At 44.8% G+C, this 17,675-nt stretch overlaps 1 protein-coding gene across 1 annotated transcript in view; it reads right to left on the bottom strand.

The window, feature by feature from the left end:
• The window catches only part of LOC108533152 (talanin), a gene marked incomplete at its 5' end in the record, with an annotated part of 17,254 nt that extends 5,381 nt beyond the window's left edge, over window positions 1-11,873 (bottom strand). The window contains 4 exon segments of the mRNA XM_083287445.1: window positions 6,411-6,418; window positions 10,231-10,321; window positions 11,087-11,351; window positions 11,787-11,873. Coding sequence (XP_083143571.1) covers window positions 6,411-6,418; window positions 10,231-10,321; window positions 11,087-11,351; window positions 11,787-11,873 — 451 coding nt within the window.
• Window positions 11,874-17,675: the final 5,802 nt, after the last annotated feature.

Raw genomic sequence — 17,675 nt, 5'->3', positions numbered from 1 at the left:
GGCACTATTCACAATAGCAAAGACTTGGAATCAACCCAAATGTCCATCTGTGACAGACTGGATTAAGAAAATGTGGCACATATACACCATGGAATACTATGCAGCCATAAAAAAGGATGAGTTTGCGTCCTTTGTAGGGACATGGATGCAGCTGGAAACCATCATTCTTAGCAAACTATCACAAGAACAGAAAACCAAACACCGCATGTTCTCACTCATAGGTGGGAACTGAACAATGACATCACTTGGACCCGGGAAGGGGAACATCACACATCGGGGCCTATCATGGGGAGGGGGGAGGGGGGAGGGATTGCATTGGGAGTTATACCTGATATAAATGATGAATTGATGGGTGCTGACGAGTTGATGGGTGCAGCACACCAACATGGCACACGTATACATATGTAACCTGCACGTTATGCACATGTACCCTAGAACTTAAAGTATAATAACAAAAAAAAAATTTGCCTAAAAAAAAAAAATCATGTCTACTTCTGCTCAAAGTAGAACTTTGAACTAGGGAAGAAAATGAGCCAATGTTCTCATTATTCTCCATTTTCTCCCCAAGATCCATCCTCTACACTTTTCTGACCTGCTCTGTACCTTGGGAGACTGAGCACTGCAGATTGCACAGGCTAGACTTCATTGTCTTGTGGCTTCTGGGTGGTTTGGCTAATGAGAAGTGCTTATAGGAAATAGGGAGGTGGGAGGAGAGAAACATTGGGGTATTTATTCGTTTTACTCTTCTGGGCAGTAGCTGTGTTCTCCTATAGCCACCACTCTGATTGGGCAACTGGTTCTACCCCTTTGGCCCTCTTTAGGCTTCAAGTAACTCCATTCCCTCTGCTCCCCTTCGGGATGAGGAGGATGACAGTGTATGAATGTGGCTGGTCCTCGGTGCCTGACTCTGCAAATGGCCTCTGCATCAAATCTCTTCAACACTTTGAATGCGCCGTCTAGTTCTCAAGGGACCCTGACACAGGCAGCATCATGACCACGATGTGGGCGATAGCTCAACTCTTTCTGAGGGAATCCTCTCTCTCTTTGGGAATGGTCTGAGTTTTCTCTTTTCTTTAGCCATTGAGCAGGTCTGCAATGTGATGTTTCTCTTGTAGAAACAAGCACCAGTGCATCAGGAAGAGCTATAAGGACTGGAGGTCTTCACTGTCTTGAAGCTCCCTGACTTGTATTGCTGTGCCATTAGAATGCGATTTGGACACACGTGTCTTGCATAGTATTACGCCCTTACTATTTACCGAATGAATATATAAATATGGGAAACACATCAACTTATCCGAACTGCTGATCATGAGCAATTCGAAGGTTTCATTAGGTTTCCCAGGAGACCAGGCCTCTGTTCTTTCTCTGGTACCTCCTGCCCCTTCCTATATTCAGGCATTTTCCGAGTTCAGTCTGCCCTTCTCTGGAGGTTACCCCCAATCTTTGGTCTGCCCTCATCTCTTGCTTGTGCCTTCAGGGCTCCTCAGTGACTCTCCACGTGGAACACAGCCTCTTTTCTCTTTCCCACACCCCAGCCCTGGCTTTCCTATTTCTGTTCATGCTGCCCAGGCTTGGAATTCCAGCTCATCTCTCACACCTTTAGCCACTCCTTATGTGCAAGCAGGCACCAAGAGCATTGCTTTCTCCCTTCCCACGAGTCCCTGCAGCCTTCCCTGCACTCTGTGTCCCATTACTGGACCTCTCTTTAGTTCTGAGTTTCTGTGACAGGATGTCCAGTCAGCCTTCCTGCCTACAGTCTCTCCTCAATCCTCTACAGACAATAGACTTCTGCCACCTCCGTTTTCCTAAAACTTGGCTTCCATTGTGCCCCTTCTCTCCATGAAAACCTTCAGTGACCCTGCTGTCCACCATACAAAGTCTGAACTCCTGACCCTGACATTCAAAGCCCTGCACAGTCTACTTCTTGGCCTACTTACTACCTTACAAGCCCACTCTCCTCTCGCTGCTACTCTGTGACTATATCAGGGGCTTTCCAGCCTCCACTGCCCCAGAAATGCTGCTCTCCTCCCTCCTGGTGTGAACCTTGCCTATTCTTCCAAGCTGAACCCCAATGCCACTTGCTCTCTGAAATCTTCCTTGACCACTACAAGCGACAGTGAGGCTTCTTGTCTTTCAACCCCTCTTCCTTTTCTTTCAAGTTCCGGGACATATTTGCTGAACTGAACTTCGGCTCCTAAGAATGTTGTTTGCATTAGCCATCTGAGACTTTTAGCTCCCTGACTTGTATTGCTGTGCCATTAGAATGCGATTTGGACACACGTGTCTTGCATAGTATTAGGCCCTTACTATTTACCGAATGAATATATAAATATGGGAAACACATCAACTTATCCGAACTGCTGATCATTAAGAGATTAGACACAGCTGGGCGCGGTGGCTCAAGCCTGTAATCCCAGCACTTTGGGAGGCCGAGACGGGCGGATCACGAGGTCAGGAGATCGAGACCATCCTGGCTAACATGGTGAAACCTCGTCTCTACTAAAATACCAAAAAAAAAAACTAGCCGGGCGAGGTGGCGGGCGCCTGTAGTCCCAGCTACTCTGGAGGCTGAGGCAGGAGAATGGCGTAAACCCGGGAGGTGGAGCTTGCAGTGAGCTGAGATCCGGCCACTGCACTCCAGCCCGAGCGACAGAGCAAGACTCCGTCTCAAAAAAAAAAAAAAAAAAAAAAAAGAGATTAGACACATATATGTATTTTTGCAAGCTCATAGGTCCCTGACACTAAAGTCATACATCTACTCAGGTAGGCTTTGGGTCTAAAAAGGAACAGGGATGATGATGACAAACAATAAAATATCTACCACTTCCTGAATACCTGCTGTGTGCCAGTGCTTCACATGTAAAATCTCTTTTAATCTTTTAAACCAACTTATATTAGTATTATTACTAACTGTACTTTATGAACCAGGAAATGGAAGCTCAGAGTGACTAACCAAATATATCTAGTAGGGGGCAAGGCTGAATTTAAACCTGAGTCTGAGAATGCTCAAGTCTGTTCCATCAACCAATCAGCAGGCAGCTTTTAGAAGTATCCTGCAGGAGTCCCCGGGAGTGTGGAGTATTTAGTGTGTAATGCATATGTGGCACTTGTCTACCTCATCTTCCTTCCAGTGAGGGCAGGAATCCTATCCTGCTGCTGTCTGTATCTTCACAGTGATGCCTACGACTTGGCTTTGCATATAATCAGCACTCACTAATGATTTATTAGTTGATTTTCAGCTCTCCTCCACTTTATACTTGAATTTCAAGTTGTTTTTTTTTTTTTTGAGACAGGGTCTTGCTCTGTCACCCAGGCTAGAGTGCAATTGTGTGATCATGGCTCATTAGAGCCTCGAACTCCCAGGCTCAAGTGATCTTCTCACCTGAGCCTTCTGAGTAGCTGGGACTATAAGCATGTGCCACCATGACTGACTCAAGTGGTTTTTTTGTTTGTTTGTTTGTTTCTCAAAGGATCTGGCCAGGATTGCACTATAGGTTTGAATGGGAATTCTCTTTCCACCTACCAATACCATAAAATCTTTAGTTAATGTAATTATTTGTCTCTAGAGGTCTCCCCTTGAAGGGGCTTGGTACTGTGTCAACTTAGCTAAGTTGGAAATATTTCCCAGAACTCTCTTCCCTGTATCATTGTAGATTAGGACTGACCACAAGAGAAATGTGCATGAGACTGGGAAGGCAGAAGGGAAGGAAGCAGTAGCCAGTCTTTGTGGATTGGTGTAGGTATCAGGCAGACCCCATAGCTCATGCTGACCTAATGTCTCATCCTCTTGGCATGGAGCAGTGCCTGGGCCTGCAACTCCTTCAGTTCCTACCCAATCTCCTCCTTCAGATTCTTGAGTTGCAAACTTACTGTGTGTGCAGTCTCATGGAGAAAGTGTTGGCTTCTGCAGGTTCCCCACATTGTCAAAATTGGAGGCAATAAGAGGCATAGGTGGGGTCAATTCTGTCCTCATTGTTCTGAAGCAGGAGAATAGGTCCTGGAGGCAGGAAATGGAAGGCCAATTCATGCTGACTTCCTAGAACTAAATCAAATGGAAAACCCCAACTTTCCATGCCCAAGTAACAAAAGGACCAGATGCTACTCCCTTTGTACTGCCCCCCACTGTCCTTCTGCATGGCAGATGAAAAATTGAAAGTAGCTCTGATAGTTCCCTCCTGCAATCAGTCAGACTGGTCATGGGCCAAGTCTTCATTTGCATAGGGTGTAACTTTGTAACTTCACTTCAGCCTCTGATTGGTCACTTTCTACAACAAATCAGACTGGTTGCAGGCCACTACTTCATTTACATAGGGTGTACACCTAGTAACCAATGAGAAAACTCTAGAGGGTATTTAAAGGTCAGAAAAATCTGTAACCAGGTTCTTGAGCTGCTTGCTCAGGCCAGCTCCTACCTTGTGGAGTGTGCATTCATTTTCAATAAATTGCTTTTGTTGCTTAATTCTTTCCTTGCTTTGTGCATTTTGTCCATTTTTTTCATTCGAGATGCCAAGAACCTGGACACCCTCCACTGGTGACAGTTCTTGTTTTTCTCATGCTTCCAGTTAATGTTGCTCTCCTCACATTAGATGCAGCCTTCTTTCCTGATTACCAGAGCTGCCCAGCTACAGCAGCTTTAGGCCCCCACCAGGTACAGAAGCAGCTTGCCATCACCCCCTTCACCAGCTCCCACAATCGTGCTCATCTTAATAACAAATCCCTTGTTCCGTATCACTCATAGTGGCCCTGCTTCTCCGATTGAATCCTAGTGGATTCATCCCTCTTCCCTGAGTCCCCAGGATATGGTGTCTCTGGTCACATGGCCACCTCAAAGAAATGTGTTTATGGTAATTGGGCAAAGTCACTGTTAAAGCAGGAGGAAACCCTAGAATCGGCAAGCTTCTCACTCTTACCCTTTCCCTCCCCACAAGGCTATGCTGTTTTCCAAGGCAGGGGCTAGATCCATCTGTCTTATAGTGAAACCCAACTTAAGACACTTCAGTATTATTCAAGTCTCTACCTGCCTCACTCAGCACACCTGGGCTGAACTCAGCTCTGATGTCACTGCGTTTGGAGGTTGTATAGCCACATTTTTTTTTTTTTTTTTTTTGAGACAGAGTCTCGCTTTGTCGTCCAGGGTGAAGTGCGGTGGCGCCATCTCAGCTCACTGCAAGCTCCGCCTCCTGGGTTCACGCCATTCCCCAGCCTCAGCCCCTCAAGTAGCTGGGACTACAGGTGCCCGCCACCTCGCCCGGCTAATTTTTTTTTTTTTTTTTTTTATGTTTAGTAGAGACAGGTTTCAGCGTGTTAGCCAGGATGGTCTCGATCTCCTGACCTCGCTATCTGCCCTCCTCAGCTTCCCAAAGTGCTGGGATTTGTGTAGCCACCTTTGACCTTTAGTGGTTGCTCTCAGATATCACTGGCATCCAGGGCACCTGCGCATGGAGGTGGACTTGTAGTTAATCACAGGTGGACTAGAGTACGAGGTTGCCTAAGGGGCTGTGTCCCAGAGGCTCTGAAGACTGCTGTTCAAAGGGATCTGCTTTTAACCAGGTGTTTGAAAATCTAAATGTCACCATTAATAAGCCATCCCTGTGGATTACTCTTCCTGGTGTCTGTTATTAAAAAGCCATACACCTTTGATAAAAGAATCATTTGCAGAGTGTAGTAGAAAGAATGTGGTTTCTGGAATCAGGTGGCTCTGAAATCAATCTACTTCTGCCATTTAAAATAGCTATGAGGCCGCAATAAAATAATTATTTAACCTCTTCATGCTGCAATTTCCTCACCTATTAAAATGAGGATAATAATATCCAATTTGATATCCAAGAAAACAAATGTGAAAGTATCTAACCCAATGCTTGTCACATAGGTGACCCTGAATGAATGTTAACATTTACTCCTGACTTCCTTTCCTTGAACTAAATAATGCCTTGGAATTCCTAGCAAGGCCCTGAATGGACATCGTTGCTGTTGCTTTCTCATCACAGCTGGGATCTAGTGGGTGAGAGGGTGAGGGTCTACTGTGAGTGTGTATGTGTGTTTCAGTAGGACGGGGAGAGAGAGAGAGCACACGCGCACGGATTAGAGTTAATAGGTAGTTTTAGAAGAGAGATTAGGTTATCAGAAAAGGATTTCAAAAAGCTAGCTTATTTCCATCCACCTTTCTCCATTTTTGTTTCCGCTATCTTAATTCAAGTTGCCTTCTCCTTCCTGGATTACTTCAATAGTCTTATCTGGTTCTTCTGACTGTTCTAATCTCTTTTTAGTTTATTCTCTTCTTGGAAGCCAGTGATCTCTTTTAAATGTAAATCAGATCTTACTTAACCCTCTGACCCTTTCTATTATACTTGGCATTCATCTAAACCCTAATCATGGCCTGGAAAGTGCGCTATAGCTTGGCCCCTGTCTACCTTCCTCCCTCAGCCTTCTCTCCCTCCTTCCCTCCCACTCAGTAACTTTTATTTACACTAGAATTCTCCCAGCTCCTTGGGCCAGTCAGCTCAAGACCTTTACTCATGCTTCTCTCTCTCTCTCGCTTTCTGTCTCTCTCTCTCACACACACACACATACACACTCACACACTTCCACTTCCATGTGTTCCCGTTATACTTAATTCTGCTGGCTGACTCCTACCCAACCTTCACATCTTTATTCAAATGTGATTTCTTCAGAGATTTTCCAGACTTCCCAAACAAAAGTAGGCTTCCTTCTTGTTCTTTCTTGTAAAACATCTCGTGTGTGTCTTGTATATTTTTCTTCTTATAGTCTCTATCACATTTCGAAGTGATAGAATTGTGTGTGTTGTTTTCTTTCTGAAGTGTTGCTTCTCCTATTGAGTGAGTCCACGACAGTCCCATTTTCCCATTGTGTTGTCACCAGCCAGCCCACTGCCCGGCACAGTAGTCTCAATAGTGCTGGTTAATGTTGAACAAACACAGTGTCACCCTGGGACAAGTCTATCTGTATGGGATTCAGATTTTCTCTCCTTACAAAGGAGCCACAATTCTTAAATTTGAGTCTTATAAAAGCCACCTAGAAAACCACACATCCTGTTTACCTCTATATTTAATTTTTTGTTTCCTACTTTTTCATTTTTAAATTGAGGCATAATTTGCATAGAGTAACATGTACAAGTATTAAGTGTGCAGATGGTGAGTTTTTCATACATACACACCCATGGAATCATTATTCCAATCAAGATATAGAATAGTCCAGCATCCAGTAGGCTGCTTCATGTCTTTGCAATTCTATAACCTCTACCTGCACACTAGATAAGGTAACCACTACTCTGATCTCCTTCTCTGTGGATTAGTTTTGTCTGCTTCAAAATCTTATGTCAATGGAATCATACAGTGCATATATTTTGGTGTCTGGCTTCTTTGGCTCAACATGTTTTGGGATTAATTCAAGTTGTTGTATGTAGCAACTGGTTTTTTAAAAAAATTATTGAATTGCTGAGTAGTCTTTCATTGAATGTTTAATTTCCCCATTTGACTATTGCTGGACATTCAGTTGATTCAAGTTTGGGCAATTATGGACATTCTTGCATATGTCTTTTGGTGGATGTGTCTTTGAGTTTAGAAGTAAGAGTGGAATTGGTGGGTCTATACATCTTTAAGCCAGGCTCTTTTGTCTTCTGCTTCAGCCTTCACAAAAATCCTGGCACAGCTCAGCCACAATTTTCCAATGTGATAAGGCAGAGGTGGTTATCTACATCATAGCACGCTTTTTACCTGCAAGAATCCTTCATATGGATAAGTTCATTTCATGGGTTTCTGTCAAGGTCATTTAACTGTTTGATGCTGAGTCTGTGGTCATGATAGTGTCCCAGAAAATGTCACAGGATCTTTAGGGTGTCACTTTGCCAGCTGGAAACCTGTGTGGTCAGTGGAACCTTTGCCCAAGTTATCCTCGGGACCCCTGGGCTCATTCCACCCACTTGGCCCAGCAGGCTGCACTCAGCTCTAGCTACTGGCCAGATTCCACGCCTACCAAGGGGGAGCCATGTGCGGAGTGGTGAGGGATGTGTGAATTTGAACAGGTTCTGGCCACTGCACATAGCCCGGCATGCCGGCTGCAATGGGGAGGCCAACTCCAGGCGCTGGCTCTGTGCGAGGCTGATGGTGGACCAGGCGTATTGCAAGCAACTTCCATTGTGGGCACCAAGAAACGCGGTGGTGCCCAGAAGCTTGGAGACACCGGTAACCACAGAGCCCTAAAGAAGGTGTCACAACACTGGCCTGAGGAGCCCCTACGTCTGAACTCCTTGAAGGGCCACAGCTCTTCTCTCGTCATGGAGAGTGGGGGTTGTGTTTTAACCATTTGTATTATAGCTCTTTCAGTCCCACCATTTGATAGGTCCCAAGATTTTGTCTTGTGTCCAGGAAGAATGGAGTGCCTGGACAACTGGAAGGTGAGAAAGGTGGAGAGGAGCTTCATTGAGTGACAGAACAGCTCTCAGGAGACACAGAGTGGGTAACTCCTTTCCACAGACAGGTCGTCCTGGCAGGTGTCCAGCTCTCACTGGAGAGGAGACCCATGGTGGGTAGCTCCTACGTGCAGGCAGGTCATCCTGAAGTGTCAAGGAGACCGGAAGTGGGTAGCTCCTTCCCACAGCTGTTAGTCCTGACTTCTGTCTGAGTCTGGCTGAGTCCAGGGTTTTAATTGGCTCAGAAGGGGGGAAGTGTGTGCTGACTGGTTCATGCGCAGCCATGGGCAAGCCTGGAAAAAGCACCATAAGATCTCACTCTGGGCCTCCGACTGCACCCGGAACTGGCAGCCTGGTCCCCAGGCTTCAGGCTGTCCCTGGCTTGAAGGTGGAGTTTCACTAGAGACCTGCCCCTTTCTGGCCAGGAACCTGCCTGCCTCTCACCATCAACATGCTATCCATGATGCCTTGGCTGTTTGTGCCAAGGGGCGCAGGCCTGTGCTGAGCCACCTTCAGCACCCCCAGCCTCCCTCTGGCACTGTTGGTGCCCAAATTCCGGAGGGGGCCGAGGTAGGGGATGGGGTGCGGGTCTGGCATGTCAGTGCTGCCCTGAGCACCCCCACCCTTCCAGGTTGCGACAGTGCATGAGCTTGGACACAACTTTGCTCCAAAATCAGAGCTGGTGCCAAGAGTGGGGAGAGACCAGGGAGCAGCAGCAGACATTTCCTAGCCTGCAGGGGCAAGGGGGGCTTCCTGGTCCCAAGAGAAGGGGGATGCCTGGGTCCAGAGCTGCGGCTGGTCGCTGCAGGGGCGCCCGAGAACACAGGGCTCCCTCCCCACCAACTCGGTGGGAGGCAGGACTCCCTCCTGTTCCTGGCCTGGGTAGCTCCGCAGAGCATGCAGCCCTGGCTGCACCTCCCCTGCTGCAGCTGGCATCCCCCCAGCGGCCGCTCCAGATGAGCTGCTGCACCATCAATAGGCCACAACGATTTAAAATCATAATCTGAAGGGCTCCTGCCATTGGAGCTTCATCAGACACCATGATAAATTATCTCTAAAGTAGTAATCTGAGCCAGTAAGAAAACATTATTCTATTCATTTAAATCACTGAATTACAGACACATTTCATGGGAATGTTTTTCTAATTACAATGATCCTAAGATAATTGCTTTGGCCATTTCTATGAAACGCTGTAGCTATTCCTGATGTATTATTTATTCATTGGTTTATTGCCAGGAGTAATATTGACTGTTTGCTGTATCCCTGTCATGGGACGCTTTCTGCCGTAACTGTGTAGTAATTTTTTGCCCTGTCTACAGGAACACATAGGGTTAATAAGCTGTGGCCATTAGACAACATTCACCAAATTCTGGGTGCCCTTTCCCCAAAAGGTAAGTTACACTAAAGGAAGAAAGGTATAATCTCTGCAAATTCCCTTGCTAAAAATCTCCTTCTCTAGAAAGGATATTTACTTGTTGTTTTCATGTTTCTCCTTCCAAAGAATTTACAAACATTTCCCTTAATTTCCTGCATGAGACCAGAAAATTTCAGCTTTTGTCCCAGGCAAGGGAATAACCATATTTAGAACATCTTTCCCATTTGAGGCAGTGGGCCACTTCTCCCCTAGACCACAGAGGGCCCACCTCTCTGTCTGCTCTTAAGAATTCAAGAGGTTTATCAGCCTGGGAGGCTGGGACCACCCAGATGGAGATGAAGTGAACTTTCAGCAGAAAGAGGGAAGCACCTGGAAAATTCTGCTTTGAGTGGAAATGCAGAGACAACCACATGTTTTGGACACCCACTTCTCAGTGTCCTGGAGTCCTAAGACATCCTTCTCATTGTGATGAAAAGTACCCCACCAAAAGGGAAATACCACCCAAATTTGGCTAAATCCTGAAACAGAATTAAATGACCACATTGAATTCTCATGACAAGTCTTTGAGGAAGATGTCATCATCATCCCCAATTAAAAATTTTATTTTTTTACTTTTATTTTATTTTATTTTTGAGATGGGATCCTGCTGCATCACCCAGTCTGGAGTGCAGTGGCACAATCTCAGCTCACTGCAACCTCGGCCTACTGTGTTCAAGTGATTCTCCTACCTCAGCCTCCCAAGTAGCTGAGACTACAGGCATGTGCCACCACACCCAGCTAATTTTTGTATTTTTAGTAGAGAAGGGGTTTCACCACGTTGGCCAGGCTGATCTTGAAATCCTGACCTCAAGTGATCTGCCCACTTCGGCCTCCCAAACTGCTGGGATTACAGGCCTGAGCCAATGCACCTGGCCCCAATTCAAAATTTTAAACTGAGGCTCAGAGAGGCTGAGTATCCTGACTAAGGTCACATAGCTTCTAGGTGATAGAATGGGGATTCAAACCCAGGGAGCCCAACTCCAGCCTGAGGGACTGAGAAAGAGTGAGCTCCAATTCAGGGTGTCATCTTCCCATCCTCCACTCCACCTTTTTAAGCCTCATCTGAAAATATCATGCAAGATCACCTTTACCGCACAGAGGAGAGGAAGAAACAAATAAATATGGGGGAGGAGGAAATGGAAAATAGAACTCCCACTGGGGTCTGGCTATTAACGTGTCTGCCCCATTCCGACACTTGAATAGGTCTGGTTCTGAGTCTGCTACTGAAAGGAACCAAAAATGACCTTGAATTGAAACTCCTGCATAGGGAGGTGCTGTGATGAACTCGGAGAGAGCACAGCACGACTCTGCAAGTGCATTCAGCACAACGTCATGGTTGCTTTCAGTCGGCCAGGGGAATGCTGATGAGGTGGTTTCCAGATTTGATGAATTACCTGACTGCCAATGCCAAACTCGGGTTTTCCTCTCTGCAGGGTGGAGAGGCTGGAAGGCGAGATGGTCTTTCCAAGGGGGAGCCTGTTTCATCAGTGGCTTCTATAGATGTGTTGACTTTGTGGAAGAACCCCAGTTAACAGGAACATAGGGAGGGGTTTTCTTCAGTAAGTACCAATGTCAGCCAATCCCTTACCTCTGTGATCTCATCTCCCATTGTTTTCTCTGCTTTCTCTGCCTCAGCCACACTGGCTTTTTACTGTCCCTGGAACATGCCAGGCACAGTCCTGCCTCAGGGCCTTTGCATGTGCTCTTTCTGCTGCCTGGAACCTTTCCCCCAGATACTCCCATGGCTCGCTTCCTCTCCTCTCATGCCTTTCCTCAAAAGTCCTCTTCTGAGTGAGACCTTCCCTAGTGACCTGTTCTAGCAAAAATTGCATTGTGAACTCCACCTCCCTCAACACGCACACATACATTCCCACTCCCCTTCTGGCTTAGTTTTCTTGTTAGCACACTCTACCTTATGGTCTCCTACGCATAATACTGACTTACCTTGTTTTTGACTGTCTCCGTTAGCTGAAGGTAAGCTCCATGGAGGCAAAGATTTTAATCCATTTGGTTCCTCTCTATATTCCAGCACCTAGAAAAATAAGTAACTAGCGCTCAATAACAACATGTTGATCCGTGCACGGTGGCTTACGCCTGTAATCCCAGCACTTTGGGAGGCCAACGTGGGTGGATCACCTGAGGTCAGGCATTTGAGACCAGCCTGGCAAACATGGTGAAACTCCATCTCTACTAAAATTAGCCGGGCGCACACCTGTAATCTCACCTACTCGGGAGGCTGAGGCAGGAGAATTCCTTGAACCTGGGAGGTGGAGGTTGCAGTGAGCCAAGACCATGCCACTGCACTCCAGTCTGGACAACAAGAGTGAGACTCTGTCTTGAAAAAAAAAATGTTGAATGCACAAATGAATGAATTTATTAATCCTAGCCCTGCCATTTAATAACCAGACAGGCTGTAGAGAGTTAGTTAACTTCCTTTCTAAGCCTCATTTCTGCAACTGTAAATTTAGAATGAGAATTCCTGTTATCCTTGTGAGCTGTGCTTTTTCAATAGGATTACAAAAGGACACACCCAGCACAGTACTCACATGGACTCAGTAAGAGTTGGCTTAATGATTTACATTGTGAGTTCAATGAAAGAATTACCAATAATAGTGACAAGCGTTTGTAGAGTATTTCTATGAGCCAGGCACTATTCTAAGCATGTATGTTTATTAACCCATTTAATCTTTGCAACATCCTGAAATGTATGTGCTGTTATCATCACCATCCTAGCTTTAAAAATAAAGAAACTGCAGGGGTAACTTTCTCAAGGCCACATGACTAATAAATCATAGAGCCTGGATCTGAACTCAAGCCTCTCTATTTCCAACGTCCATATCTTACCCACTTCAATATACTGCTTCCCTATAGCAAGAAGATGTAATTTACATAACAGAGGCACAGGAAATTCCATTTAAGTCATGAAAGCTCCCATTTACAAATTTTAGTTTTTAAACTTGTAAGATGTCTTCTTGGATCAAATGTGATAATAATTCAATTTCTAAATCAACTGGAACATTTAGATGGAGGCCAAATTGTATTTAACTCCAAGCCATGAAATATCTTTGGCCATGAAATGCTACCATTGTGGAGCTATTTGTAAACTATGTTTTATTTAGACACACTCTGTATGAACATATATAAGACACAGTTGTAAATAGACAGCAGTGTCATTTAGTTTCCAAAGCTGAGTGGAAATAAAAACCAGGGCCATGTAGACACACCCTAAACCTAGCACCTGCTTTTGAGGCTGCTTCAAATAATATCATCCTGATTTTTCTTGTGAATTGGCTTCGATCACTTATGATTCCTGTGCATCTAGCATGTCTCATAACCGGCAGTCATTCATAGCCTATTTTAAGTGTGAGCATTCAAATGCTAGGTTTCGTTCATGAGCGGCAACTCTGTTCACGGTGCTGGCTCTACAAGTCACTGCACACTCAACAGGGAGGTGCGTACACACAAACTTTCCAAATCGTCTTTAAAAGTTTTCAGTTCCCTTTTTTCTTTTTTTGGCATCTATTGCCTTCCCAGTAATGGCTAAGACATTGTCAGTTTGTCTTGCTTCTTGTGATTTCTCCAGATGGCCTTATGGCCCAGGAGATCAGTTGGGACCAGGTGTTAATATCCCACTAATTTTAATCTGGCTTTTATTTTTTGTTGCAAGAAACAGAAATCTATTCAAGCCAACTCAAGACAAAGGGATTTCACATATTGTATTACATTACATTATTTTAAAATGACAAATCCAAGAGCAGGAGCCATATCAGACCCTGGCCTCGAGGAATCCAGAACTCAAAGGTGCTTCTAGATTCAAGGAAGCTCCCAGGTGTTCCACAGTAGAAGTTCATGGATGTTTGATTTCTATGGTTAAGCAACAAATGCCATGTCTTTTTCTGCTCCAAGTACTAACTGATGGTTATTTGTTTGTTTCAAGTTTAGGGCCTAAAGAGAATCTGATTGGTCCAGTCTATCTTTCAAAGCAGTCTGCACCTCCCTCTTCAGCCTATGGGTTGTCTGCCATTGGCTCAGGTGCCCGCCAGGACCAATCATCTGTGGATGGAGGAAGTGGGGCACTGGGTACTGAGTGTGGCTTCCTGGGCCTGTCCCTTTGGCAGAAAGTGTGGGCAGGATGGGTCCCCTCAGAAGAGGCTGTAGGTGGGTTGGCACAGTATTGACCTTTCCACAATACCATTGTGCAAGACAGACACTGATGTCATATAGCCAAGACATACAGTGGTGTACCAAGGTAAGATGATATTATATTGACAAAGATACAAATGCAACTCAGAAAGACATCTGTAAAGCCACATGCATGGATCTTTGCAACTAGCATGCTTAAAACATGAAACAAATACCGTTATTCCTTTGTGATATATTTTATCTAAAAATATTTATTCTTTTGCCCAAGTTTAGCTGTCAAAGCTCCATGGCTTTCTCAGGCAGGGCAACCCAGTTGTGGTGAGTGGACTGCATTTGGCACAATTTCAGCCCATGCCATTCATAGAGATTACAATGGGATGACTAAACTGAAGCCACATTAGCCTTTGCAGTTGCCAGCCAGTTATTGAGGTTTTGTTGTGATTAAGCTAGTGAAAACCTATTGATTTGTTATTACCATTGACTCAGTGTCTATAATGCTGTGGGCTACAGCTTTAAACATAGGCAGAATGAATACCCACATAACTTCAGAGGTCCCGTGTGTCAAATATATTATGCACATGGTGTTGGTGATCTCTCCTTTGAAGACTGGCCCACTTCTACCCAGGGTCCCTGTAAAACAATGTCTCTATGATGGGACATTTTGATTGAGGTAGGAAGGTTAAGGAGCATGAGCTGTGATCCAGGACTGGAGGCCTTGCTGCAATGTGTGTAATGGTTGTGGTGGGGGCGGGGGAGAGGAGGTGCTCATATAAAGGCAGAAAGCATGGCAAACTTGGCTTGCATGACAGTTCTGGTGAATGAAACCCCCTAGACAAATACCAAATACTTGGGTTTGAGGTAATTGTCTTAAGACAATTCACTACTGATGGTGGCATCAGTGATCTGCATTTGTATGAACTGCAGTCTCTATTTTTGAGTTCTCAGCAGAAACCATTCTCTCTTGTCACCTGGGGTGCACAGCCTTCTAGGTGTGTTTTTCTTGTGCCCCACATCACTTTCTGTCTATATTTTTAAAATATCTACCTGATTTTCTTCACCTTGATGAAAATTTCTTTTAAGACAAAATCAATGTCTGATTCATCCTGGTGTTCCTGCCATGGCTTGGAACATGCCAGGCATTTAATAAATATTTGTTGGATGAATGATAGTAAGAACCTAAAATGCCTTTTGAGTCACCAAATTGACCATGATCCATATTGCGCTCTCTGCTCAGTGACAGTATTTGGCACAGGGGAATGTCTGAGATGGCATCATTGCCAATCAAAGCTAATTTCAGAGTGAAGTATAACTTTGCAAATATCTCTAATGTAGTTACTGTGAAAACACCATCAATATATCTTGTAATATGTGGAAGGGTGTATAGGCTCCATTGATTACCAGAACAAAGATGGAATTCCTAGGGACAGATCAGGAAAGTTCTTTGAGTGAAGACAAAGAGAAGGAGGAAGGTGTAAAAGAGGAGGAAAAGGAGTAGGAGAGGAAGATAATAGCTGACATTTATTGACAGTGTGTTATGTGCCAGGCCTTGTCATAAGTATTTTGTATGTATTCGCTCATTTAATACTCACAGAAGCCCTATGGGGAAGGTACCATCATCCCATTTTACAGATGAGTCCGGTGCAAAATAGGGCAGGTTGCCTTTCAGTCCACATAGTCTGCTTTGCAGGACTCCTGGGGCTCACTTCTCCTGAGGTCTTCCTCTCTCCCTCTCTTTCTGTTCCTTGACCTTCTTAGGAGGCCTTGGGTAGTCAAGGTGATTGTTGTAATTTCATCTTAGGGGGCTATGCTGACTCTTTACTGGTCTCTTGGAGGTAAGCCTAGATCTTCAATATTTTTCAAAACAGAGTGTCTATAAAATGGAGAAATCCATTTCTTGCTGATATTTAGTGCTCTGAGAGCATAACACTGATGCAGTATTTTTTCAAAACAAAGCAAAATCCTCCTTCACAGGTTTGAGAATGGGAAGAGATGAAGGGAGAGGAGGAGTCAGACAGCCCTGACCTGCCACAGCTGTGTGAGTAACCACTACAACAGCCACTGTGTCTGCTTGGGCAGATCCATTCTTCTAGTCTTGCCAGATGAAGGCATTCACTGCCTTGGATCTGCTCTGACTTTCAAAGACACTACTCTAAAAGCTTCAATATTACTTGGCTAAACAATACCCACTTCCCAGGAAGGTCTCTTTATTTCCCATCTGTTTTGATTGTTGACATTTTGGTTTGGCAGTAGGGAAAGCCTCCTCACCAGAAGCTGGAGCCCATGTCTAAGGCAGAGAAGCTAAGTCAATGGCAGAAAGGTTGGATTTGTTCCTAACAGACTGAAAAAAAATTTACCCTTCCAGGAACTTAGGTATCCTGTGTCCAAACTGCACACGCAGGAGCAAAGATGACATAATTCTTCAGATATTTTTAATATACTTGACCAAAGTGGAGAATTGAGATGGCATCCAGGGTTCTGGTTTGGCAGCACAAATACTTGCCATTAGTCAGGATTCTCCAGAGGGACAGAATCAGTAGGATATATGTACGTATAAAAGGGATTTTATTAGGAAGAATTGGCTCACATGATTACAAGGTGAAGCCCCATGATAGGCTGTCTGCAAGTTGGAGAAGAGAGAAGCCGGTAGCGGCTCAGTCCGAGTCCAAAAGCCTGAAAACCAGGGAAGCTGACAGCGCAGCCTTCAGTCTGTGGCTGAAGGCCAGAGACCCTCCCCGCAAACCACTAGTACAAGTCCCAGAGTTCAAAGGCTGAAAACCCTGGAGTCTGATGTCCAAGGGCAGGAGGAGCAGAAGGGAGCATCCAGCACTGGAAAAAGAAGGAAGCTAGAAGGTTTGGCAAGCAAGGTGATCCCACCTTCTTCCACCTGCTTTGTTCCATCCGTGCTGGCAGCCAATTGGATGGTGCCCGCCCACAGTGAGGGTGGGTCTTCCTCTCCCAGTCCACCAACTCAAATGTCAGCCTCCTCTGGCAACACCCTCACAGACACACCCAGAAACAACACTTTACCAGTCATCTAGGCATCCTTCAGTCAATCAAGTTGACACCTAATATCAACCATCACAAGTTCACCCCTTGTCAACTTGGCACCCATACACATCTCCTGAAATCATACTTAATCTCCAAATAAAGACAATAATAATGTCATAATTACACCTAACATAATACAACTATCCTTCGTACAACCAGAAGTTCACTAATTCTAAACTTAAATGCTATTACATAAAGCGTTGGCATTCAATAAATACTTGTGGAATAAATGAATGAATAGAAAAAGTCTAGAAAGGTATCAAACATAAATGTTGAAAGTAATTATTCTCTCTTTAAATAGCTACATGTTCCGATTTTTCTATTATACATATGTATTAGTTTTATAATAGTTTTAAAAATATAACTTCAATTTTCCAGGAACTTGCTGATTCGCAGCTGAAGTGAGGGCAAAGATCGAGCTGGGTTTTGCCAGCTTTAATATAGGCAAGCTCCGCTTTATTGTGTGTGGTACAGCAGCAGCCGCTGTGGTAAGTTCCTGGAATACTGGGCCCTTTTCAGGATCTAGACCAAGTTAATACTTTCTGGCCAATGGGGAAGTAACTACTTTGTTCTCTGAGCAAAGGGCTTCTTAAAAATCACAAGATATTAGAGGTTGCCTTGCCCGATTTTCCTAATTTCCAG

Source organism: Rhinopithecus bieti, unplaced genomic scaffold, assembly GCF_001698545.2.
Source record: "Rhinopithecus bieti isolate Rb0 unplaced genomic scaffold, ASM169854v2 scaffold_10351, whole genome shotgun sequence".
In the NCBI taxonomy this organism is placed as follows: domain Eukaryota; kingdom Metazoa; phylum Chordata; class Mammalia; order Primates; family Cercopithecidae; genus Rhinopithecus; species Rhinopithecus bieti.
Note: the sequence above shows the minus strand (reverse complement) of the source record. Positions and strands in the feature narration are given on the sequence as shown.